This window comes from Chiloscyllium punctatum, chromosome 37 (assembly GCF_047496795.1).
Source record: "Chiloscyllium punctatum isolate Juve2018m chromosome 37, sChiPun1.3, whole genome shotgun sequence".
NCBI classification, from domain to species: domain Eukaryota; kingdom Metazoa; phylum Chordata; class Chondrichthyes; order Orectolobiformes; family Hemiscylliidae; genus Chiloscyllium; species Chiloscyllium punctatum.
Window position 1 is genome coordinate 401,382 of NC_092775.1, and position 27,308 is coordinate 428,689.

The following is a 27,308-nucleotide window of genomic DNA, read 5'->3' on the forward strand; positions in this document are numbered from 1 at the left end:
GTGTTAGTCATTGGGGACTCAATAGTTAGAGGCTCAGATAGAAGGTTTGTTGGGAACGAACGAGACTCGCGGTTGGTGTGCTGCCTCCCAGGTGCCAGGGTCCATGATGTCTTGGACTGTATCTTTGGGGTCCTGAAGGGAGAGGGTGACCAGCCTCAAGTCGTTGTCCATGTAGGTACCAACAACATAGGTAGAAAGAGGGATAGGGATGTAAGGCAAGATTTCAGGGAGCTAGGGTGGAAGCTGAGAGCTAGAACAAACAGAGTTGTTATCTCTGGATTGTTACTCGTGCCACGTGATAGTGAGACAAGGAATAGGGAGAGCTATCAGCTAAACACGTGGCTGCAAGGGTGGTGCAGGAGGGAGGGTTTCATGCTTTTGGATAATTGGGGCTCATTCTGGGGAAGGTGGGACTTGTACAAACAGGACGGTCTTCACTTGAACCAGAGGGGTACTAATATCCTGGGTGGGAAATTTGCTGGTGCTATTCGGGTGGGTTTAAACTAGCTCAGCAGGGGGATGGGAACCTGAGGTGTAGTTCCAGTACACAGGAGGATGGGAGTAGGAAGGACAGGGACAAGATTTCAGGGTCACAGAAATGTGTAGGCAGACAGCAAAGTGGTTTGAAGTGTGTCTACTTCAACGTCAGAAGTATTCAAAATAAGGTAGTTGAGCTTGCAGCACGTATAAGTACCTGGGACTTCAATGTTGTGGCCATTTCGGAGACATGGATAGAGCAGGGTGAGGAATGGATGTTGCAGGTTGCAGGGTTTAGATCTTTCATTAAAAACAGCAAGGCGGTAAAAGAGGGGGAGGCATGGCCTTGTTAGTCAAAGATAGTATAACAGTGGCTGAGAGAATTTTTGATGAGGACTCGTCTTCTGAGGTAGTGTGGGCTGAGGTTAGAAACAGGAGAGGAGAGGTCACCCTGCTTGGAGTTCCAGGGAGGTGGAAGAGAGGATTAACAAAACTATTCTGAGTAGGAGTGAAAGGAACAGGGTGGTCATTATGGAGGACTTTAACTTCCCCAACATTGACTGGAAATGTTATAGCTCTAGTATGTCGGATGGATCAGCTTTTGTCCAATGTGTGCAGGAGGGTTTCCTGACATAGTATGTCGAAGGGCCGACAAGAGGGGATGCCACATTGGATCTGGTGCTTGGTAATGAACCAGGCCAGGTGTTTGATTTAGTTGTAGGTGAGCACTTTGGAGAGTGTGACCATAATTTAGTTTAGCAATGGAAAGGGATAGGTACATGCCACAGTTCAAGAGTTATCGATGGGGCAAGGGCAATTATAATGCAATTAGGCAAGAATTAGGATGCATAGGATGGGGTAGCAAAATGCAGGGATGCAGACAATCGAAATGTGAAGCTGGTTTATGGAACAGATATTGCGTGTCCTTGAGAGGTTTGTCCCTGTCGGGCAGGGAAGAAGTGATAAGGTAAGGGAACTGTGGTTTATTACAGAAATTGCATCTCTTGTTAAGAAGAAGAAGGAGGCTTATGTGTTGATGAGGTAAGATAGTACTGATAAGGCGATGGAGAGTTACAGATCAGCTAGGAAGGATTCAAACAGAGAGTTAAGAAGAGCAAAGAGAGGATATGAGCAGTCTTTAGCAAATAGAATAAAGGAGAACCCTAAAGCTTTCTATAGGTGTGTGAGGAATAAAAGGATGATTAGGGCAGGAATAGGTCCAGTCAAAGACAGAAGTGGGAAGTTGAGTGTAGACCCTGTAGAGATCGGAGAGGTGCTAAATGAACATTTCTCATCGGTGTTCACTCAGGAAAAGGAGAATATTGTAGAGGAGAAGAATGAGGTACGAGATATTAGACTAGAAAAGATCGAGGTTTGTTACGCACAGGTGTTATCAATTCTAGAAGGAGTGAAAGTAGACAAGTACCCTGTGCCGGTTGGGATTTATCCGAGTATTCTCTGGGAAGCTAGGAAGGAGACAGCAGAGCCGTTGGCTTTGATATTTGAGTCATCATTGTCTACAGGTTTAGTACCTGAGGACTGGAGGATTTCAAATGTTGTGCCATTGTTCAAGAAGGGCAGCAGAGATGACCCAGGTAATTATAGACCAGTGAGCCTTACCTCTGTTGTAGGAAAGGCTTTGGAAAGGATTGTAAGAGATAAGGTTTATAATCATCGAAAAATCAACAATTTGATTTTAGATAGTCAACATGGTTTCGTCAAGGGCAGGTTGTGACTCACAATCCTCATTGAGTTTTTTGAGAAGGTGACCAAGCATGTAGATGAGGGTAGGGCAGTTGACGTGTTATACATGTACTTCAGTAAAGCTTTTGATAAGGTTCCACATGGTAGGTTGTTGGAGAAATTGCAGAGGCATGGAATTGAGGGTGATTTAGCAATTTGGATTAGAAACTGGCTTTCTGGGAAAAGGCAGCGAGTGGTAGTTGATGGAAAATATTCAGTCTGGAGTCCAGTTACTAGTGATGTGCCACAAGGATCTGTTTTGGGACCACTGCTGTTTGTCATTTTTATAAGTGACTTAGACGCAGGCATAGGTGGATGGATTAGTAAATTTGCAGATGACACTAAAGTCAGTGGAGTAGTGAACAGTTTGGAAGAATGTTACAAGTTGCAGCGGGACTTGGATAAACTGCAGAATTGGGCTGAGAGGTGGCAAATGGAGTTCAATGCAGCTAAATGTGAGGTGAAACACTTTGGGAAGAATAACAGGAAGGCAGAGTACTGGGTCAATGGAAAGATTCTTGGTAGTGTGGATGTGCAGAGGGATCTTGGAGTCCATGTGCATAGATCCCTGAAAGTTGCCACCCAGGTGGATATGGCTGTGAAGAAGGCATATGGTGTGTTAGGTTTCATTGGTAGAGGGATTGAGTTCCGAAACCGCAATATCATGCTACAACTATACAAAATGCTGGTACAGCCACACTTGGGATATTGTGTACAGTTCTAGTTGCCCCATTACAGGAAGGATGTGGAACCAGTGGAAAAAGTGCACAGGAGATTTACCAGGATGTTGCATGGTCTGGAGGAAAGATCTTATGAGGAAAGGCTGAGAGGCTTGGGTCTGTTCTCATTGGAAAGACGAATGCTAAGAGAGGATTTGATAGAGACATACAAAATGATCAGAGGATTAGATAGGGTAGACAGTGAAATACTTTTTCCAAGGATGATGATGTCAGCTTGTATGAGAGGGCATAACTACAAATTGAGGGGTGATAGATTTAAGACAGATAGAACATAGAACATAGAAAAATACAGCGCAGTACAGGCCCTTCAGCCCTCGATGTTGCGCCGACCAAAGCCTACCTAACCTACACTAGCCCAATAACCTTTTTTTTAAACCTTTGATGTCAGAGGAAAGTTCTTTACGCAGAGAGTGGTAAGGGCGTGGAATGCCCAACCTGTTAATGTAGTCAACTCAGCCACATTAGGGAGATTTAAACAATCCTTAGATAAGCACATGGATGATTTTGGGATAGTGTCGGGGGACGAGCTGAGAATAGTTCACAGGTCGGCGCAACATCTAGGGCCAAAGGGCCTGTTCTGTGCTGTATTGTTCTATGTTCTATGAGAATGCTAGGTTTTTCCAGATAATGATGCTGGACAACCTGAAACTCAAATGATCAGATCATCCATGTGGAAGATTAGAGGTTTATGTTGACTGATGCTGCTATAGGAAGAGTGTTTTAAACTGGGAAGGGTGCAAAAAGAAAAATTTACTAGAATGTTCCTGAGACTAGAAGGTTTGAGTTATAAGTAGAGGCTGGATTTGCTGGGACTTTTTTCACTGGAGCATAGGAGGCTGAGGGGGACCTTACAGACATTTATAAAATCGAGACAGGTGAATTGCAAAGATCTTTTCCCCAGGGGAGGGGAGTCCAAACTTAGAGAGCTTAGTTTAAAGTGAGAGGGGAAAGATTTAAAAGGATCTAAGGGGCAACTTTATCTCACAGAGGGTGGTGCATATATGGAACGAGCTGCCAGAGGATCTGATAAAGGTGGTTACAATTGCAATATTAAAAAGACATTTGGACAGGTTGTGGATAGGAAAGATTTAGAGGAATACAAGCCAAACACACATAAATGGGACTCGCTCAGTTTAGGAAAGCTGCTTGGCATGGATGAGTTGAGCCAAGGGATCTGTTTCTGAGCTGTACAACCTTTTGACTCTATGACATCTGAGAGAGTGTTGTAAAATAAGTACTTTTCCTTAATACATAGAACAGGCTGCCCTGTTTAGAATACATTTAGAACTAACTGTCTTATCTCCAACCTTCCTTACTATCAGCAATCAGAGGCCATCAACATTATCACAGGTCTTCCTCACTTCTGGCAGTTTGAACCCAGAATAATGGCGATTTCTCTATGTGCTCTCATTATCATAGCGTGGTTAATCACAGTTCTTCACACATCTCTGAGCTGTGTTACCACAATGAAGTAAATGGAAGAGACAACCATAAGAACTCCCACAGCCAGGATAGTGACTTCACTAACACCTTTGACGTTACAAAACATACAAATCAGAAGCAAAGTTGTCGATTCAACTCTTCAAATTTGCTCTACCATTTGATAAAATTATGGATGATCTGATGACTACACAAACTCTTAATAACCATACACCCCCTTGCTTATCAAGAATCTCTCCATCTCTACCTTAAAAAGATACAACAACTCTGCTTCCACCTGCCTTTTGGGGAAGAGTATTCCAAAGGCTCATAAAGTATCAATCATAGAGGATAAATTATTGATAAAAGATAAAGGATAGATCATAGAATATAGGTCATACAGAATAAAGATTAGATCTTAAAGGTCTTAGCCAGGTCTAATAATCATCTGTGTAATACCCATCAAAGTGTTCAAATTCTAGCATCCTGGATCGAAAGAAGAGATCATTGTGCATTTCTGGGGACCAACCTGATACTTCTTTCTTTCCTTAATTGTTTATAATTTGCTCTGTTCTAAATAGTTCACAGTTTGAAACTCACTCCTCCTTAAAAATAGTGCTGAAAGATCATATTGGAAGTCCAAAATTCTTCAAGTTTAACCAGCTAAAACCAAGACTCTCGCAGGACTTGTCAATATCTCTCCAACTGACAGATGGTCTTACAGCAGCCAAAGGGAATAAAATCAACAGTCTACAATACTGCATGTCCCATTGGTTTAGCTTAGTGAATCTGTAATGAGACTTGATGTGGAGCAAATTTGATCTCAAAGGTTTCCATTAACATCACACAAAAGTCACTAAAACAAACGCCAAACAAAAAAATGCACATTGTCAAAAATTAATTGAAGTTTCTTACCCTGGTTGACTGACATTGAGTTGAAAATACAACTCTTGCAAAAGTGTCAGATAATCCAGTATCATCGGCTGCAAGGACACCTCGAGCTTGATACATGTGGGCTCGCAACTGGAAATAACTACTGTCTATTAGCAGAGAAAAAAAATTGATGGTCAGTAACACACAACAAATTGCATCTATATAACACCATTAGCATAGCAACATGACTCAGGGTGATTAATAGGAGTATAATCAGGCAACACTTGACAAAGAACCAAAGAAAGGGATATTAGATCGTACAAACATAAAAAAATTGAAGCAGGAGGCAGTAATGAAGCCCATCAAACCCACTTCACTGTTCAATAGGATTATGGCTGATCTTCTACTTCAACACCTCCAGCTTGCATTATTTCCATTTTGTTTGATGTTAGTAGACAGTAGAGAGTAGCTTTTTATTTGTCATTTCTACCATATACAACAGATACAGTGAAAGTGAGACAGTATTCCTCCAGGACCGAGCTGCAACATGGATAGCATAGACTATACACTCATACATGGCATGAAATGTATAAGAAGTGCAAAACACGGAAGTTGCAGTGCAACAGAAGAATGATGAATAACAGACATTTTTCTAGCAGCAATTCAAAGGGCAAGAAATTTTAGATGGGAAAGAGTCCAATCATACTGTGTTAAGGAGCCTGATGACTTGGGAGAAGAAACCATTGAAGTCTAGACGTGAGAGACCAAATGCTCCGGTATCTTCTGCCAGATGGCAAGAGGGAGAAGAGTTTGAGTGAGGGGTGTGTGGGGTCTTTCAGATGCAGCTTGTGGTGTATATGTCTGTAATGGAGAGAAGAGAGACCCCGATGATCTTCTCAGCTGTCCTCACTATCTGTTGTAGGGGTTGTATGGTCTTATGATCTGAGATGGGCAGTGATGCAGCAGTTCAGGGTACTCTCAATGAACCCTCCGAAAAATGTGGTGAGGAATGGGGGGGTGGAGGGGGCGGCGGAGGGGGAGATGGGCTTTCCTCAGCCTGCGCAAAAGGCAGAGATGCTGCTGGGCTTTCTTGGCTATGGAGCTGGTGGTGAGGGTCCAGGTGAGATTCTCCACCAGATGTATACCAAGAAATTTGGTGCTCTTCATGATCTCCATGGGGGAGCCATCGATATCCAGCAGAGAGTGGTCACTCCATGCCCTCCTGAATTCAACAACCATCTATTTCATCTTGTCCAAGTTCAGAGACAGGTTGTTGGCTCTGCACCAGTTCATTAGCCGCTGCAACTCCTCTCTGTTTGGTGACTCGTCACTCGTGCTGATGAGACCTACTACAGTTGTATCATCAGCGAACTTGATGATGTGATTCGACCTATGCATCCCTACACAGTCGTATGTCGGCAGAGTGAACAGTAGTGGATTGAGCACACAGCTCTGCGGGGCCCTCATGCTCAGTGTGATGGTGTTGAAGATGTTGTACCAAAGGGGAAAGTGAGGACTGCAGATGCTGGAGAACAAAGCTGAAAATGTGTTGCTGGAAAAGCGCAGCAGGTCAGGCAGCATCCAAGGAGCAGGAGAATCGACGTTTCGGGCATGAGGCCTTCTTCAGGAATGAGGAAAGTGTGCCAAGCCGGCTAAGATAAAAGGTAGGGAGGAGGGACTTGGGGGAGAGACGTTGGAAGTGCAATAGGTGAAAGGAGGTTAAGGTGAAGGTGATAGGCCGGAGTGGGGGTGGGGGCGGAGAGGTCAGGAAGAAGATTGCAAGTTAGGAAGGTGGTGCTGAGTTCGAGGGTTGGGACTGAGACAAGGTGGGGGGAGGGGAAATGAGGAAACTGGAGAAATCTGAGTTCATCCCTTGTGGTTGGAGGGTTCCTAGGCGGAAGATGAGGCGCTCTTCCTCCAGCCGGCTTTTTGCTATGGTCTGGCGATGGAGGAGTCCAAGGACCTGCATGTCCTTGCTGGACTGGGAGGGGGAGTTGAAGTGCTGAGCCATGGAGTGGTTGGGTTGGTTAGTCCAGGTGTCCCAGAGGTGTTCTCTGAAACGTTCCGCAAGTAGGCGGCCTGTCTCCCCAATATAGAGGAGGCCACATCAGGTGCAGCGGATGCAGTAAATGATGTGTGTGGAGGTGCAGGTGAATTTGTGGCGGATGTGGAAGGATCCCTTGGGACCTTGGAGGGAAGTAAGGGGGGATGTGTGGGTGCAAGTTTTGCATTTCTTGCGGTTGCAGGGGAAGGTGCCGGGAGTGGAGGTTGGGCTTGTGGGGGGTGTGGACCTGACAAGGGAGTCATGGAGGGAGTGGTCTTTTCGGAACGCTGACAGGGGAGGGGAGGGAAATATATCCCTGGTGGTGGGGTCCGTTTGGAGGTGGCGGAAATGACGACTGATGATGTGATGTATATGGAGGTTGGCGGGGTGGTAGGTGAGGACCAGTGGGGTTCTGTCCTGGTGGTGATTGGAGGGGCAGGGCTGAAGGGCGGAGGAGCGGGAAGTGGAGGAGATGCAGTGGAGAGCATCATCGATCACATCTGGGGGAAAATTGCGGTCTTCGAAGAAGGAGGCCATCTGGGTTGTTCGGTATTGGAACTGGTCCTTCTGGGAGCAGATGCGGCGGAGACAAAGGAATTGGGAATACGGGATGGCATTTTTACAGGGAGCAGGGTGGGAGGAGGTGTAGTCTAGGTTGCTGTGGGAGTCGGTTGGTTTATAGTAAAATCGACCAATCCAGACTAACTGAGGTCTCTCGGTCACGAAGTCCAGGATCCAGTTACAAAGGGAGGTATTTGGGCCCAGCAGATTCAGCTTTCCAATCAGGTGTTGAGAAACGAAAGTGTTAAATGCAGAACGGAAGTCTATGAACAGTAGTCCTTCTTCTCCTGGTGGGTGAGGGCCAGATGGAGGCTGGTAGAAATGGCATTAACGGTTAAGCAGTTTGGTCGATACACAAACTGCAGGGAGTCCAGTGAGGAGGGCAGAAGGGTCCTAATATGCCTCATAATGAGCCTCTCGAAGTACTTCATGATGACGGGTGTAAGCGCAACAGGGCAGTAGTCATTGAGAAAGGATGCTGATGACTTCTTCGGCATGGGGACAATGGTAGCGGGCTTGAAGCACTTTGGAACTACGGCATAGCTCAAGGAGATGTTAAAGATGTCCGTGAGAACATCCATCAGAATGTCAGAGCATCCTCTGAGCACTCTTCCAGGGATGTTATCTGGTCCAGCATCCTTCCGTGGGTTGACCCTCCATAGGGTTTTCCTCACATCATGGTCAGACACAGCACCTGGTCATTGGGAAGGGGGATGGACTTCCTTGCTACCATGTCATTTTGAGCTTCAAACTGTGCATAAAAGTTGTTTAAATCAGCCGGGAGGGAGGCATACCAGCACAAGCAAGCAATGCTGTCCTGTGGTTGGTGATAGCCTCGATGCCCTTCCACATATCGCCACTGTCCTGAAAGAGGCTGTGTATTCTCTGTGCGGATGCATGCTTTGCCTCTTTGATGGCCCAGATCAGGTTGGCCCTCGCTGTTGTTGGGCCCCCCCCTTGTCATCTGCTCTGAAGGCAGAATCACGGGTCCTCAGCAGCGCACACACCATTACAATCATCCATGGCCTCTGGTTGGGACAAGAGGTGATGGTCTTGGACACAGTGACGTCGTCAATATACATGCTAATGTAGCAAATCACCGACATCACATACTCCTCTAAGTTGATGGAATTGCAATCGGTTGTCACCTCCCCGAATATGCTTCAGTCAGTGCGCTCGCAACAATCTTGAAGAGCAGATATAGTTCCTGCTGGCTGTTTTCACCTGCTTCAGAACCGGTTTGACACATCTGATGGGTGGTCAGTATGCTGGGATTAGCATAACAGAGATGTAGTCTGAGGAGCTGACGTGACGCTGGGGCTCTGTCCTATATGTGTTGGAGATGTTTGTGTAAACCAGATCTAACGTGTTCTCCCCTGTCATCGCAAACTGCGTGCAGATGGAATCTAGGAAACACAGTCTTGAGATTCGCATGGTTGAAATCTCCAGCAATAATAAACAAAGAGCATAGAACATAGAACAATACAGTATAGAACAGGTCCTTTGGCCCTTGATGTTGCACTGACCTGTGAACTATTCTCAGCTCGTCCCTCTAGACTATCCCATCATCACCTATGTGCTTATCCAAGGATTGCTAAATCTCCCTAATGTGGCTGAGTTAACTACATTGGCAGGCAGGGCATTCCACACCCTTACCACTCTCTGATAAAGAACCTGCCTCTGACATCTGTCCTAAATCTATCACCCCTCAATTTGTAGTTATGCCCCCTCGTACAAGCTGACGTCATCGTCCTAGGAAAAAGACTTTCACTGTCTACCCTATCTAATCCTCTGATCATCTTGTATGTCTCTATCAAATCCCCTCTTAGCCTTCTTCTTTCCAATGAGAACAGACCTAAGTCTCTCAGCCTTTCCTCATAAGACCGTCAGGATGTGCATTCTGCAATCCATTAGTAACCCCATACAGTTCACAGGGTGCTTCCTTAGCATTAGCGCTGGGAGGAATATACACCACAACAATAAGGACGCCGGTGAATTCCTATGGCAAATAAAATGGTCTGCATCTAACAGTCACAAACTCCACCAGTGATGAGCAGTAACTGGAGATACCATGGAGTCTTCACACCATTCCGTGCTGATGTAGAGACACAGACCTCCACCCTGAGCCTTAACGCACAGAGCTGCATTTCTGTCGGCACGAAACAAGGTGAGCCCTTATAGCTGGATGGCAGTGTCTGGAACTCTGTCCCTAAGCCATGTTCCTGTGAAAGTAAGGACGCAGCAGTCTCTGAACTCAAGCCAAGACACCTGCTGCAGTTGGATGCAGTCCAGTTTGTTGTCCAGGGAACAGAATGGATGGGAGAATTGGCTGGCTAGGGGTGGTTTTACTAGTCTGAGAACTCCTGATCTAGTCAGATCTCGGAAGCTAAGCAGACTCAGGCCTGGTTAGTACTTGGATGGGAGACCGCCTGGGAATGCCAGGTGCAGTAGGCTTTACATCACTTCTGCCCCTCACATCATCGCTGATGTCATACGCTCAGTGACTTCCGCCACCCCTACTGCCGTGTCTGCCACCACTTCCGCCCCCATCAACGCCACTCACCTGCATTCTGCTGACACGCCCCCCCCCCACAGATCCCACTGTCACTATTCCCGGCCCCCAGAACCCTGAGGGCAACATCACCCCTGCTCATGACTCCACCCCCATTTCCCCCACCATCACACCCACTCCAGTTACCGGCTCCGCCCCCACTCCCAGCTCCACACCCACACCAGATCCCAGCTCTGCCGAGTTTTCACCATCCCTCCAGACCTCCCCCTCACTGAGGACGAACGATCAGTCCTCAGCAAAAGACTCACCTTCATCCCCCTCTGTCCACGCATCAATAAATTTAATACACGCCATGACGTCGAACATTTCTTCTGCTGCCTCCACCTCTGAGCTTACTTTCACAATCAGGACTCCCGCCCACCTTCCGAGGACCCCTTCGCCCACCTCCAACACACTGCATCCACCTGGACACCCCGCGATGGCCTATTACCTGCCCTCGACCTCTTCATTTCTAACTGCCGCTGGGACATTAACCACCTCAACCAGTCTATCCCCCTCCTTCCCACTCCAACCTCTCACCCTCACAACACACAGCCCTCCAATCCCTCTGCTCCAATCCCGACCTCACCATCAAGCCAGCAGATAAAGGGGGCGCAGTGGTAGTCTGGCGCACTGACCTCTACACCGCTGAAGCCAAATGCCAACTCGAGGACACCTCTTCCTACCTCCCCCTCGACCATGACCCCACCCCCCATCAGCAAACCATCATCTCCCAGACCATAATGAACCTCATCACCTCAGGAGATCTCTCACCCACAGCTTCCAACCTCATAGTCCAGGAACCCTGCACTGCCCGGTTCTACTGCCTTCCCAAGATCCACAAGCCTGACCACCCTGGCCGACCCATTGTCTCAGCATGCTCCTGCCCCACTGAACTCATCTCTACCTACCTCGACACTGTCCTATCTCCCCAGTCCAGGAACTCCCCACATACGTTCGAGACACCACCCACGCCCTCCACCTCCTCCAAGACTTCCGTTTCCCCGGCCCCCAACGCTTCATCTTTACCATGGATATCCAATCCCTCTACATCTCCATCCGCCATAACCAGGGCCTCCAAGCCCTCCTTTTTTGCCTCTCCCGACGTCCCCAGCAGTACCCTTCCACTGACACTCTCATTCGTTTGGCCGAACTGGTCCTCACTTTTAACAATTTCTCCTTTGAATCCTCCCACTTCCTCCAGACCAAAGAGGTAGCCATGGGCACACGTATGGGCCCCAACTATGCCTGTCTCTTTGTTGGCTACGTAGAACAGTCGATCTTCCGTAATTACACCGGCACCACTCCCCACCTCTTCCTCCGCTACATTGATGACTGCATTGGCGCCACCTCGTGCTCCCGTGAGGAGGTTGAGCAATTCATCAACTTCACCAACATATTCCATCCTGACCTTAAATTTACCTGAACCATCTCTGACACCTCCCTTCCCTTCCTGGACCTCTCCATCTCCATTAATGACGACTGACTTGACACTAACATTTTTTACAAACCCACCGACACCACAGCAACCTGGATTACACCTCTTCCCAACCTACCTCTTGCAAAAATGCCATCCCATATTCCCAATTCCTCCGCCTCCGCCGTATCTGCTCCCAGGAGGACCATTTCCACCACAGAACACACCAGATGACCTCCTTCTTTAGAGACCACAATTTCCCTTCCCACGTGGTTAAAGATGCCCTCCAACACATCTCATCCACATCCCGCACCTCTGCCCTCAGACCCCACCCCTCCACCCCTGGTGCTCACCTTCCACCCTACCAACCTTCGCATAAACCAAATCATCTGCCGACATTTCCACCACCTCCAAAAAGACCCCACCATTGGGATATATTTCCCTCCCCACCCCTTTCTGCCTTCCGCAAAGACCGTTCCCTCCGTGACTACCTGGTCAGGTCCACGCCTCCCTACAACCCACCCTCCCATCCTGGCACCTTCCCCTGCCACCGCAGGAATTGCAAAATCTGCGTCCACACCTCCTCCCTCACCTCCATCCAAGGCCCTAAAGGAGCCTTCCACATCCAGCAAAGTTTTACCTGCACATCCACCAATATCATTTATTGTATCCGTTGCTCCCATTGTGGTCTCCTCTACATTGGGGAGACTGGGCGCCTCCTAGCAGAGCGCTTTACGGAACATCTCCGCGACACCCGAACCAATCAACCACACCGCCCCGTGGCCCAACATTTCAACTCCCCCTCCCACTCTGCCGAGGACATGGAGATCCTGGGCTTCCTTTACCGCCGCTCCCTCACCACCAGACGCCTGGAGGAAGAACGCCTCATCTTCCGCCTCGGAACACTTCAACCCCAGGGCATCAATGTGGACTTCAACAGTTTCCTCATTTCCCCTTCCCCCACCTCACCCTAGTTCTAAACTTCCAGCTCAGCACTGTCCCCATGACTTGCCCTACCTGCCTATCTTCTTTTCCACCTATCCACTCCACCCTCCTCCCTGACCTATCAAATTCATCCCCTCCCCCACTCACCTATTGTACTCTTTGCTACTTTCTCCCCACCCCCACCCTCCTCTAGCTTATCTCTCCACCCTTCAGGCTCTCTGCCTTTATTCCTGATGAAGGGCTTTTGCCCGAAACGTCGAATTTACTGTTCCTCGGATGCTGCCTAAACTGCTGTGCTCTTCCAGCACCACTAATCCAGAATCTGGTTTCCAGCATCTGCAATCATTGTGTTTACCTAGGGTTTGTTTTAAGCCTAGCACGAACTCCTGCATGCTTATCAAGCTTCCGCCCACTCACTCACCTCTTCCGATGACTTAACACCCGGCCACTGGCATCAGGCAAGGCCATGGCCTGGGGGCTTGTTCTCTGCAGCAAACCAAGAACTCCTCCACGCTTACCACACTTTCGTCTCCTCGCACACCGTCTCAAGACGCGGCCATTGGCATAAGGCGAGGCCGAGGACTGGAGGTCTAGTCTCTGAAGCAAGCCGAGATTGCGTAGCTCCTGCTGCAGCTCTCCATCCAGGTATATTTTCAGCCGGTTCCTGCACTGTAACAGTGTTTGCAAACACTGGGTTTCATATTTCTCCTGGAGTTTAGTAGTTCAGTCCGAAGAGGCAGGTACGAGCTGCTGCCACACTGCCATCTTGGAATCGCAATTTCTAGTTTATCAATCACATCCTTGAACATATTGAATGACTGAAGTTTCACAGCTCTTCAAGCAAAGAACACCAAAGATTTACCATCTTCTGAATGAATAAATTCTTCCTCATCTCTGCTCCTTATTACACAGAATCCAGTAAATACAACAGAACGGCATAGGAACGGGCCCTTTAGCCCACAATGTCTGTGCCAACCATGATGCCATTCTCAACCAATCCCATCTGCCTGCACATGGTCTGTATCCCTCTATTTCCTGCCTGCCTGTCTAAGTACTTCATAAACACTGCTGTCAAAATGCTTGTACCATCTCCCCTGGCAGCATATCCCAGGCACCCACCACCCTCCATATAAAAAACTTGCCTCACATATCCCCTTTACACATTCCTCCTCTCATTTTAAAACTATGCCCCTAGAATTTGACATTTCCATCCAGGGAAAAAAGATTCTGACTATCAACCTCACATAATTTTATGTATTCCCATCAGATTGTCCCTCAGATTCCGAAGCTCTAGCGAAAACTATTCAACTTTGTCCAACCTATCCTTATAACTAATACTCTAATCCAGACAACATCGTGTTATCCTCTTTAGTGCCCTCTCTGAAGCCTCCACATCCTTCCTGCAGTGTGGTGACCAGAACTGCATACAAACTCCAAATGTGGCTTAACTAAAGTTTTATACAGCTGCAACATGACTTGCCAACTTATATACCCAGCATGCTGTCTGCCTTCTTTATCTCCTCATCCACTTGTGCTGCCACTTTCAGGGAGTTGTGGACTTGCATCCCAACATCTCTCTGTATATTAATGAGGGGCCTGCCTTTTGCTATATATTTTCTTCTTGCATTTGACCTCCCAAAATGCATCACCTCACACTTGTCCAGATTAAACTTCACCTGCCACTTCTAAGTCCAACTTTCCAACTGATTGCTATCTTCCCGAATCCTTTGGCAACTGCTTCGCTATCCACAATTCCAAAATTTTCATGTCATCTGCAAACTTACTCACCAGTGGGATGGGTCATGAGGACAGTGCTGAGCTGGAAGGTTGGAACAGGGGTGAAGTAGGTGGAGGGGAAATGTGGTGTCAGGTGGTAAGGGAGTGGCGATGGAGGAAGCCCAGGACCTGCATGTCCTCGGCAGAGTGGGAGGGGAAGTTAAAGTGTTTGGCCACGGGGCAGTGGGGTTGATTGGTGTGGGTGCCCTGGAGATGTTCTCTGAAGTGCTCTGCGAGTAGGTGTCCTGTCTCCCCAGTGTAGAGGAGACTGCATCAGGAGCAACGGATACAGTAAATGAAATGTGTGGAAGTGCAGATGAAACTTCAATGATGTGGAAGGCTCCTTTGGGGCCTTGGACAGAGGTGAGGGGAAGGTGTGGCGCAGGTTTTGCAATTCCTGTGGTCGCAGGGGAAGGTGCTGGGAGGGGATGGTGGGTTGGTGGTGGTGGTGGGGGGGAGCGTGGACCTGACAAGGTAGTCGTGGAGGGAATGGTCTTTACGGAAAGTGGATAGGGGTGGGGAGAGATATATATCTCTGGTGGTGGGGTCCGTTTGTAGATGACGGAAATGGCAGAGGATGATGCGATGTATACGAAGGTTAGTGGGGTAGAAGGTGAGGACTGGGGCGGTCTGTCCGTGTTGCGATTGGAAGGGTGGGGTTCAAGGGCTTAGGTGCGAGAAGTGGATGAGGTGCGCTGGAGGGCATCATCAACCGTGTGGGAGGGGAAATTGCAGTCTTTAAAGGAGACCATCTGTTGTGTTCTGTGGTGGAACTGGTCCTCCTGGAAACAGATGCAGCGAAGGCGGAGGAATTGGGAATAAGAGATAGCATTTTTGCAGGAGGCAGGGTGGGAGGAAGTGTAATCCAGGTAGCTGTGGGAGTCAATGTGTTTGTTGAAAATGTCAGTGTTGAGTTGGTCACTGTTGATGGAGATGGAGAGGTCCAGGAAGAGGAGAGAGGTGTCAGAGATGGTCCAGGTGAATTTCAGGTCGGGGTGGAATGTGTCGGTGAAGTTGATGAAGTGTTCAACCTCCTCATGGGAGCACAAGGTGGCGCCGAGGCACTCATCAATGTAGTGGAAGAAAAGGTGGGGAGTGGTGCCCGTGTCACTGTGGAAGATAGACTATTCCACGTAGCCGACAAAGAGACAGGCATAGCTGGGGTGCATGCCGGTGCCCATCACTACCCCTTTCATCTGGAGGAAGTGGGAGGATCCGAAGGAGAAATTGTTGAGTGTAAGGACCAGTTCAGCCAAATTATTAAGAGTGTCAGTGGAAGGGTACCGGTGGTGATGTTGGGCGAGGAAGAAACAGAGGGGTTGGAGGCCCTGATCATGGCGGATAGAAGTGTAGAGGGACTGGATGTCCATGGTGAAGATGAGGCATTGGGGGCCAGGAAAATGGAAGTCTTGGAGGAAGTGGAAGGCGTTGGTGGTGTCTTGAACGTTTGTGGTGAGTTCCTGCACCAGGGAGACTGGACAGTATCGAGGTATGTGGAGATGAATTAGGTGGGGCAGGAGCAGGCTGAGATGATAAGTCGGCCAGGGTAGTCAGGCTTGTGGATCTTGGGTAGCAGGTAGAATCGGGTGGTGCGGGGCTCCCAAACTATGACATTGGAAGCTGTGGATGGGAAATCCCTTGAGGTGATGAGGTTGTGTACAGCCTAGGAGATGATAGTTTGGTGACTGGAGGTGAGGTCATGGTCAAGGGAGCAGTAGGAGGAGGTGTCTTCAAGTTGGCTCCTGGCTTCAGCAATGTAGAGGTCATGAGCCAATCTACCACTGCACTCCTCTTGTCCACTGGTTTGATGGTGAGGTTCAGGTTGGAGCAGAGGGAGTGAAGGGCTGTGCGTTGCTCCCGATGCGGTCTCCTCTACACTGGGGAGGCAGGATGCCTACTCACAGAGCACTTCACAGAACATCTCCAGGATACCCCCACCAATCAACCCCACTGCCCTGTGGCCCAACACTGTAACTCCCCTTCCCACTCTGCCGAGGACATGCAGGTCCTGGGCCTCCTCCATTGCCACTCCCTTACCATCCGATACATGGAGGAAGAACGCCTCATCTTCCACCTTGGGATCCAACCACATGTGCATCAATGAGGATTTCACCAGTTTCCTCATTTCCCGTCCCCCAAACCTTGCCCCAGTTTCAACCTTCCAGCTCAGCACCGACCTCATGACACGTCCCATCTGTCCATCTTCCTTCCCACCCATCTGCTCCAACCTATCACCTTTACCCCCCCTCCATCCACCTATTGCACTCTCAGCTGCCTTCTCTCCAGCCCGAAGTTCCCAGCCTAATTCCTGATGAAGGGCTTTTGCCCAAAATGTCAATTTTCCTGGTCCTCAGATGTTGTTTAATCTGCTGTGCTTTTCAGCATCACACTCACGACTCTAATCTCCAGCATTCACAGTACTCAGTTTCGTCAAACTTACTCACCAGCCAGTTATATTTTTATCGAAATCATTTATAAATATTGCAAATAAAAGATGTCTCAGCACTGATCCTAGTGGAACACCGCCAGTTTCAGACCTCCAATCAGAAAAATACCCCTCCAAAACTACCCCCAGTCTGCTATGATGAAGCCAATGTGTATTCAACTTATCAACTCATCATGGATCTCATGCAACTTAATCTTCTGAACCATCCTACCATGGGAGACCTTGTCTAACGTTTCAGTTGTAGACTATCCACTGCCCTACTCTCATCAATCATCTTTGTCACTTCCTCAAATAACTCTGAGATAAGACCTTCCACACACATTCTAAGACTGTGCCCGCTATTCAAGATTACTTTGTCCTACCACCTCCAGACCAGGGAAAACACCCCTCCTGCATTTAACCTTTCAAGAACCTGTAAAAATTTTGTGCTTTTGAATAAAATCACTTCTCATTCTTTTAAACTCTAGAGATGTCTAGTCTACTTAATCCGATATTCCAAATTTTGTCTCACCAAGACCCTATACAACTACAGTAAGACATCTTTACTCCTATACTCAAATCCTGTTGTAATAAAGGTAATCATACCAATTTGTTTCTTAATTGCTTGCTATACCTGCATGTTAGCTTTCATGAACAAGGACATCTAACTCCCTTTTGGGTGCTTGTCAGGGGGCAATCTGTGGAGTCCAGGGGCAAGTGAGCAACTCAATCCCAGTACTGAAAACAGTAAACAAAAAAACACAAAAACCTGAAGAGGCTGGAAATCAGAAACAAAAACAGCAGTTGTTGGGAAAATTCAACATGTCTGGCAGCATTTATAGAGAGAAAGCAGAATTAATGTTTCAGATCCAGTGATCCTTCTTCAGACGCACTCTGAAATATCACTGAAATTTCACCATTTCAAATCAAAAGTTAACTGTACAATAACTACGCAAATGACTCCATGTTGCTTGATATGGTATGGGTTCCTGTGAAGGTGAGCTGGAAAAGGATTGCTCTCCTCTCCACAGCACTTGTAGCCTGTTTGCAAATCAGGACTTCAACTGCTGAGTCATAATGGTTCAGCACAATGCTGCAAGGACTAGCTCCTGCTTTGCAGTGCCTGAAGTATCCTGTAGCTGGGCTTTTGATTTGGTGCCAGCAGCCTGAACCATGGAAGGCCCCAGAAGTAACAAGTACTTCTGCCTATCCTGCTAGGTTATTCCATGAGATGGGAACCCAAGAGGTTTGGAAGTCAAGAAGCCATATCAGACTCGAAGCACTAACTATGTTTATCTCTCTGCAAATTATGTCAAATCTTTATCAAGCAATTTCTGTTCTTTTTTTTAGAAAAGACCCAGATACCCAAGTAACAATTTAACAGCAATGTGATTTTTAAAAACAAAAATCAATGTAATTTCGGAGGAGGAGGAGCTAATAGACCCCCGCTTCTGTAGTGCCGACCAAGCGCTTAAAGCTTCAAGGACATCTGGGTGCAAATGTAACCACATGAGAGAGTCAGGGAATACAACCTCCTCACCTACATTCAGTTTTAGGATGCTATCTATTTATTTTAGAGAAATCAACCAGTTCAGAGATGTTATGGCACATCTTCAGAGCAGATGGGACTTGAACTCAATCTCCCACCTCAAAACTAGGGGCACTACCATTACACCACAAGAGCCCTGACATTCTGCTTTTATTGTAGCTTATTTACTAGATACAATTGCTCTCAGGGAGATTGTATATCTATTAAAGACTGGAAGAAATTTAATTTACTTCTCTTAAACAATAATTTACTCTTTTAAACAATAACCTTTAGTTTGTTGCTCAATGTCAACAAAATTTAGACTCCAGACAGAAATTAACCCTTCAGATTCTGTCACTCATCCACTCCCTGGCTTCACAGTCAGTGTAGGTGACCAAATGTGTGGTGAATGTGATAGCCTTGAAGCGTACTTAGAGAAAGAGACTAATCCAGTCTGCAAATGAGGAATCTAGAGTTTATGTCAAGAATAATGAAATGGTTAAAATCAGGAAACCACAACAGGTCAAAATTGATAGGTTGTATGACTAGCAGAATTTCAACTGATTACTGTAAACTGCATGGATTAACATAAGTCAATGAGCACAGAGATGATAGGTGAATGAGACATGACATGAATTAAAAACTGGTGGGCAGTGATAGCAGTCAAGCAGGAAGTGGTTGCAGGATTTTGGGTGAGCTGAAGATTATGAAGATCGAAAGATGGCAGGTTGACCTGACAGATGTGGAATAGTCGGGTTTGGAGGAGGGTTCCAGCAGCAAATGGAAGAAATTGTTGTCAAGACCTCACACCTTGCTTTCTGCAAGGACTTCATTCCAGGCACACAGTTTCTCTGTCTCTGTTGCATTTGTTCCAATGACACATCTTCGAAACAGGTGCCTCTGACATGTCCTCTTTTTTTTCTCAACCAAGGAGCCCCCTGCATTGTGGTCGATAGCAATCTCAACTCTGTCTGACCCATTTCCTGCACTTCTACTCTCACCCCTTTCCCTTCCTCCCAGAACAACAAAATTCTCTTTGCCCTCACTTTTCACCCACGAGCCTCCACATTCACAAAATCATCATCTGCCAATTCTGGCACTTCTCAATACATCTCTTCCTCCCCTCCATTGTCAGCACTCTACAGGGACTGTTTTGCTTGCAGCACTTCAGTCCACTCCTCTATCACTCATAACACTTCCTCACTGCCCCATGGTACTTTCCCCCAAAGTATTAAAAGGTGTACCACTTTCTCATTCACCTCTTCTCTCCTCAATGCCCAAGGTCCCAAATGCACCTTCCAGATGAAGCAGTGTTTTACTTGTATTTCTTTTAATCTACTCTACTGCGTTCACTGCTCAAAATACAGTATCCTTCACATTGGTGAAATACATACTGGGTAACCTCACAGCACCAAGGACCCAGGTTTGATTCCCACCTAGGTTGTGTGGAGTTTGCACATTCTACACATTTGCGTGGGTTTCCTCTGGTGGTCTGGTTTCCTCCCACAGTCCAAAGACATGCAGGTTTGGTGAATTGGCCATGCTAAATTGCGTAGGTTAGGTGCAATCTTTTGTGGTAAATGTAGAATAGTAGAGGAATGAATCTGGGTGGGCTTTTGTTTGGCGGGTTAGACTTGTTGGGCCGAAGGGCCTGTTTCCACACTGTAGGGATTCTACGATTCACTTTGCAGAACACTTCTATTCTGTATTTATTTCAATAAACCACCTTGCTCCCATGCTAACATTTTTGTCTTGGGTCTGCTACAGTGTTTCAATAAAGCTCAAAACAAGCTAGAAGGAAAGCACATAATTTTTCACTTAGGCATTTCACAGTCTCTGAGATTCAATATCAAATTCAACAACTTCAGAGAAAGACCTATGTCCTCCCGTTTTGGTGCTACTGAACATGATTAAAATAGAAAGTTGTAGAAATTATAGACCATCCTTCCACAGGAATGATTGTATCATGGGTTCGGGAGGAGGTTCTGGTGGCCTCTAACCAGCTGTTGGGGCACTGTCCCCAGATAGACTCAGTAAGGGCATTGTGCAACAGCAGGACTGTTCCACTGGCATGACCCAATGGCCCTTGGTCATAGTCTTCACTGGATCTCTATGGAGTGGCTTCCAATTCCCCGTGCAACCTAGTTTGTGGAGTTTTACAAGACATTTACCTTTATAGGCACCTCCCCACAACACTCATCTCCCAATTCAAATTACCCCACCTCTCCCTCTATAGTGATTGGAATGAGGTCAGCCAATTAATTCTTGAAAGATTTTAGTGTTTGGTGCCTCAGAAAAGGCTCCTAATGACAAAAAAACCCTGCAGTTCCATAGGCTGTCAAGAGAATTACTTATTGCTTTTCATCTGCTACAATGTTGTTTGTCCAGACAAAATAATACATTCTTTCCACATCCATTCCTTGATGGCAGAGTTGAATGAGTCAAGCTTCCCAAACACAGACATAATGGAAGAAAATACTTACTTCCAACTTCAAAATGGCTGTTGCAAACAAGTTTCTTCAGGGTCATGCTTTAGACTTGTCGCCACTGAAATAATTCTTCAGAGGCTGACATCCCATCATCAATCACCTTTTACTTACCAATGTATAACTTTTGTCAATAGCACTGCATCTCACTGAGTCAGGCATTCAGGGGCTCATAATCTCTGACATTCAGCCAGGATTCCCTGATTGGAGCAAATTAAAAGCCCCAATCAGGGAACTCATATTCTATGAGGTCTAGCTGGCTGACCTAGTTACAATCACGACTATTTTATATAGTTTGTACATTTACAAAGCCTGACAATTACTTTAACACAACATTTCAAGAAAAATCTACCAGGAATAAACTGTTTCTATCACTGACCAAAGGTAAAGCTCAAAGATATTCAAAGCACTAGTGTACACCTGAATTGTAAATAATTGAAGATTATCCTTTAGTTACATCTCCTTGCGATTTTGTTTTATTGCCATGAGTTTTGTAAGGCATTTTTGTGGGCATAGAATATCCCTGTTGCAAGTTGCTGTTATACTGAACACACTGAGACTGCTGCTCATGCCTGGTACTTAGACTGGATACAAAATATGCAAATAAATGTCAAATCTCAAAGAAAATAAACACTACTTCAAGACACAAAATAATTCCCATAAAAGTGTAAGGTTAAAGATAATTGATATGGAATGAATGTGATTGCAGGAGGAGTTGGGGGGATATGAAAGGGTATACAGGTGGGGGATGTGGGAGAGTGTAAACGTAAGGATACAGGAGCGATTATGAGTAGAGTTGTAGAACAGAGAGACCTAGGGGCTTGGGTACATAATCCTTTGAAGCTTGCAACACAGATAGACTGGATGGTTGAGAAGACATTGAACACGTTTGCCTTCATTGCTCAGACCTTTGAGTGTAGCAGTTGGGAAGTCATGTTGAGGTTGTACAGAATGTTGGTGAGACCTCTTCTGGCATATTGTTTGTCACCCTGTTATAGGAAGAATGTTATTGAACTGAAGAGGGTTCAGAAAAGATTTACCAGGATGTTGCCAGGAATGGAGGGTTTGACTTATGAAAATAGACTGGATAGGCTGGGACTGTTTCATGGAAAGTAGGAGGTTGACAGGTGACCTTATCAAGGTTTATATAATCATAAGGGGCATAGATAAGTGAATGTCAAGGGTCTTTTCCCTAGTGTGGGGGAGTTCAAAATTAGGGGCATATTTTTCAGGTGAGCGAAGAAATAGTTAAAAATAACATAAGGGCAATTGTTTAAAACACAAAGTGCTTCATGTGTGGAATGAACTACTAGAAAAAGTGATGGATGCAGGTACAGTCAAACTATTCAAAAGTTGTTGCTTTGGTTAGGCCACAGTTGGAGTACTGTGTGCAGTTCTGGTCGCTTCACTTTAGGAAAGATGTGGAAGCTTTGGAGAGGGTGCAGAGGAGATTTACCAGGATGATGCCTGGAATGGAGAATAGGTCGTACGAGAATAGGTTGAGAGTTCTCGGCCTTTTCTCGTTGGAACGGCGAAGGATGAGGGGTGACTTGATAGAGGTTTATAAGATGATCAGAGGAATAGATAGAGTAGACAGTCAGAAACTTTTTCCCCGGGTACAACAGAGTGTTACAAGGGGACATAAATTTAAGGTGAAGGGTGGAAGGTATAGGGGAGATGTCAGGGGTGGGTTCTTTACCCAGAGAGTGGTGGGGGCATGGAATGCGCTGCCCGTGGGAGTGGTAGAGTCAGAATCATTGGCAACCTTTAAGCGGCATTTGGATGGGTACATGGATGGATGCTTAATCTAGGTTAGAAGTTCGGCACAACATCGTGGGCCGAAGGGCCTGTTCTGTGCTGTATTGTTCTATGTTCTATTATTTGGATGGATATGAACCAAGCGTAGGAAGGTGGGACTAATTTATTTGGGGAACATGGTTGGTGTGGACTGGTTGGACTAAATGTTTGTTTCCATGCTGTATGAGTCTTTGACCCCATGACTATGGTTGGAGAATATAGGAGGGTATACAGGTGAGGGCCAGGAGGGTTTGCAAGTGGGGGATACAAGAAGGGTATGGGTTGAGCATGTGGTACAGTGTATGGGTGGATGATATGGTGGGGGGGGGGGGGGGGGGGGGGGGGGTATGAATAGCAGTTATAGGAGGATGTCCAAGTAATTGATACAGAAGGGTGTATGAGAGGGTTAATGGGAGGATATGGAACGGTGTAATGGTGAAGGATATGGGAGAGTGTATAGATGAGGATCGGGAGGGTTTACAGATGTAGGTTATGAGAAAGTGCATGGGTGGGGTTACAGGAGGGTGTACAGGTGAGGATTCAGCAGGGATTTGGGATGATGTGTAGGAGAGTGTATGGGTGGGAGATATGGGAGATTGCACCATTGGGGGATGTGGGAAGCTGTATAGGTAGGGGATATGGGACAGATATAGGTGGAAAATATGGGAGGGTGTATCAGTTGGGCTACAGGACATGGTAAAGAATGTGTTGCTGCTATGGATAGAATACAAGTCTACAAATAATCCCTTACAGTCACTGTTCAGCTTGATCGGTGGCAGTGGTGGAGAAGTTTCTGTTCTCCTTGCACCCTCCTCATAGACTGGAATAAACTCCTGAGGCAGACTGCTTATGTTGCTTTTGATGGATTTTGTAACGCCCAGCCACATGTAAAGCTCCAGTTTTGCAAAAATCTCCCCAATAGGTGCACCTGGTGCCTGGTTAAAAACAATGGAACAACTTTGAGTCAGAATGGAATAAATAATAACTGATAAATATGTCTGAGAAAGTTATCACATGAAGAAGCAGCAGTCTGGAAAGCTGAAAATTTAAAAACAGAAAATGCACAATTGGTGAGACAAAAACAGGATAATGACCTTTCAGTAGAAGTGAAGAACATTTGAAATGTAGTGGGGTTTAAGCAAATGCAGAAGAAGGGAAAGGAGAGTAGTGAGACAAAGAAACAAATCAGAAGCTCTGCACAACCCTATCCCTCCCCTCAATCTCCTTTGCTCCAAAGACAACAGCAGGACTTCCAAGATAACTTTCTAACTTAAGTCCCTCATCATGAATCATTCTTGTAAATCTATTCTGCACGCTTTGTTAAAGTGTGGAAAACAGAAATAGACATAATAATTCACTTGTGGCCTAGCCATTTTGTATTTTGATTTTATTTACAAGGCAAGATCAGTTCAGTTTCTAGTCAAAGGTAACCTCAGGATGTTGATTGTGGGAGATTCAGCGTCAAGGGGCTATCATTAGATTTTATTTTGAAAGAATTAGTCATTGCCTGACATTATGCTACATGCCATTTTTCAGCCCAAGCCTGGATATTGTCCAGATCTTGCTATATTTCAACATGGACTGCTTCAATATCAGAGGAGTCACAAATGTTGCTGAACATTGTACAGTCATCAGTGAATATCCCTGCTTCTGATCTTATAATGGATGGAAGATCATTGTTGAAGCAGCTGAAGATGGTTGAGCCAAAGACTCCAAGAGAGATGTCTTGGAGCTGAAATAACTCACCTTCACAACCAACCATGACCATCTTCCTACGTGCCAGGTATGATGTCAACAAGTGGAGAATTTACACCCACTGCCCAATTCCCATTGATTATAGTTTTGCTAGATCTCCTTGATGGCACACTGTCAAATGCAGCCTAGGATTGGCAAATCAATTCTGGGCAGGAGTGAAAGGAACAGGGTGGTCATTATGGGAGACTTTAACTTCCCCAATATTGACTGGAAATACTATAACTCGAGTACATCAGATGGATCCATTTTTGTCCAATGTGTGCAGGAGGGTTTCTTGACACAGTGTGTCGAAGGGCTGACAAGAGGGGAGGCCGTACTGGACCTGGTACTTGGCAATGAACCAGGCCAGTTGTTTGAGTTAGTGATAGGTGAGCACTTTGAAGTGACCATAATTTGGTTATGTTTAGTTGAGCGATGGAAAGGGATAGGTACATGCCACAGGGAAAGAGTTAGAGATGTGAGAAGGACAATTATAATGCGAATAGGCAAGATTTAGGAGACATATAATGTGGCAGCAAAATGCAGGGTAAGGGGACAATCGAAATGTGGAGTTGGTTTAAGGAACATATATTGCGTGTCTTTGATAGGTATATCCCTGTCAGGCAGGAAGGAAGCAATAAGGAGACCGTGGTTTACTAAAGAAATTGCATCTCTTGTTAAGCGGAAGTGAGAAGCTTATGTGATGTTGAGGAGAGATGGTTCAGATGAGGCGATGGAGTAATATAGATTAGCTCGGAAGGATTTAAAGAGAGAGTTAAGAGAAAAGAGGGGGTATGAGCAGTCTTTAGCAGGTGGAATAAAGGAGAACCTTGAAGTTTTCTTTTGATATGTGAGGAATAAAAGGATGGCTAGGGTAGGAATACAGCCTGTCAAAGACAGAAGTGAAAAGTTGTATGTGGAACCTGTGGAGATCGGAGAGATGCTAAACAAATATTTCTCATCTGTTTTCACTCAGGAGAAGGAGAATGTTGTAGAAGGGACGACTGAGCTACGGGCTATTAGACTCAAAAGAGGTTCGTAATGAGGAGGTGATATCAATTCTCGAATGTGGGGAAGTAGATAAGCCCCCGGGGCCAGATGGGATTTTTCTGATAATTCAGTAGGAAGCTAGGGAGGAGATGGCAGAGCCTTTGGCCTTCATCTTTGAGTCGTCACTGTCTACAGGTTTAGTACCAGAGGACTGGAGGATTGCAAATGTTGTGCCCTTGTTCAAGAAGGGCAGTAGAGATGACTCATGTAATTATAGACCAGTGAGCCTTATGTCTGTTGTTGGAAGAAGTTTGGAAAGGATTATAAGAGATAGGATTTATAATCATCTAGCAAGCAACAATTTGCTTGGAAATAGTTAACAAGAATTCATCAAAGGCAGGTTGTGTCTCACAAACCTCATTGAGTTTTTAAGAAGGTGACCAAGCATGTGGATGATAGTAGGGCAGTTGACGTGGTGTACATGGACTTCAGTAAAGCCTCTGACAAGGTTCCACATAGTAGGCTGTTGGAGAAAATGCAGAGGCATGGGATTGAGGGTGATTTAGCAGTTTGGAGTAGAAACTGGCTTTCTGAAAGAAGGAAGCAAGTGGTGGTTGATGGAAAATACTCAGCCTGGAGTCTGGTTACTAGAGGTGTGCTACAAGGATCTGTTTTGGGACCACTGCTGTTTGTCATTTTTATAAATGACTTAGATGCAGGCATAGATGGATGGGTTAGTACGTTTGCAGATGACACTAAATTCGGTGGAATGGTGAACAGTGTGGAAGAATGTTGCAAGTTGCAGGGGGACTTGGATAAACTGCAGAATTGGGCTGAGAGGTGACAAATGGAGTTTAATGCAGATAAGTGTGAGGTGATTCACTTTGAGAAAAATAACAGGAAGCAGAATACTGGGTCAATGGAAAGATTCTTGGTAGTGTGGATGTGCAGAGGGATCTTGATGCCTATGTACATAGAGCACATAGGGATTGAGTTCCGGAGCCGTGATGTCATACAAAACGCCAGTGCAGCCTCACTTGGAGCATTGTGTACAGTTCTGGTTGTCCCATTGCAAGAAGGATGTGGAAGCATTGGAAAAGGTGCAGAAGAGATTTACCAGGATGTTGCCTGGTCTGGAGTGAAGGTCTAATGAGGAAAGGCTGAGGGATTTGGGCACGTTCTCATTGGAGAGAAGAAGCTAAGAGGGCATTTAATAGAGACATACAAGATAATCAGAGGATCAGATACGGTGGACAGTGAGAGTCTTTTTCCTAGGATGATGACGACTGCTTGTACGAGGAAGCATAGCTGCAAATTGAGGGGTGATAGATTTAACTAGGAGAAAGTGAGGACTGCAGATGCTGGAGACCAGAGTTGAAACATGTGGTGCTGGAAAAACACAGCAGGCCAGGCAGCATCCGAGGAGCAGGATTTAAGACAGATGTCAGAGACAGGTTCTTTATTCAGAGAGTGGTAAGGGTGTGGAATGCCCTGCCTGTCAACTTAGTTAACTCAGCCATATTGGGAGCATTTAAACAATCCTTGAATGATGTAGGGTGATGAGCTTAGATTAGTTCACAGGTTGGCGCAGCATCGAGAGCTGAAGGGCCTGTTTGCACTGTATTGTTCTATGTCTATGTAATGTCAAGGATGGTCACTCTCATCTTACCTCTGGAATTTAGCTCTTTTGCCCAGATTTGAACAAAGGCTGTAATGAGCCTTGATGGAACACAAACTGAGTGTCACTGAGCAGGTTATTCCTAAACAAAGGCTGCACTGTTGATGACACCTTCCACCACTTT

General features: G+C 46.1%; 1 protein-coding gene and 1 pseudogene across 3 annotated transcripts in view; one reads left to right on the top strand and one right to left on the bottom strand.

Annotated features, from left to right (window-relative positions):
- Positions 1-27,308, bottom strand: part of fer1l4 (fer-1 like family member 4) — a 356,632-nt gene that overhangs the window by 188,261 nt on the left and 141,063 nt on the right. For all 3 annotated transcript variants that reach the window (XM_072556056.1, XM_072556055.1, XM_072556057.1), the window contains 2 exons: positions 23,534-23,717; positions 5,295-5,419 (listed from right to left, as the gene is read on the bottom strand). In XM_072556056.1, coding sequence (XP_072412157.1) covers positions 5,295-5,419; positions 23,534-23,717 — 309 coding nt within the window. The remainder of the gene's footprint in view (positions 1-5,294; positions 5,420-23,533; positions 23,718-27,308) is intronic.
- Positions 10,193-10,311, top strand: LOC140463245 (5S ribosomal RNA; annotated as a pseudogene).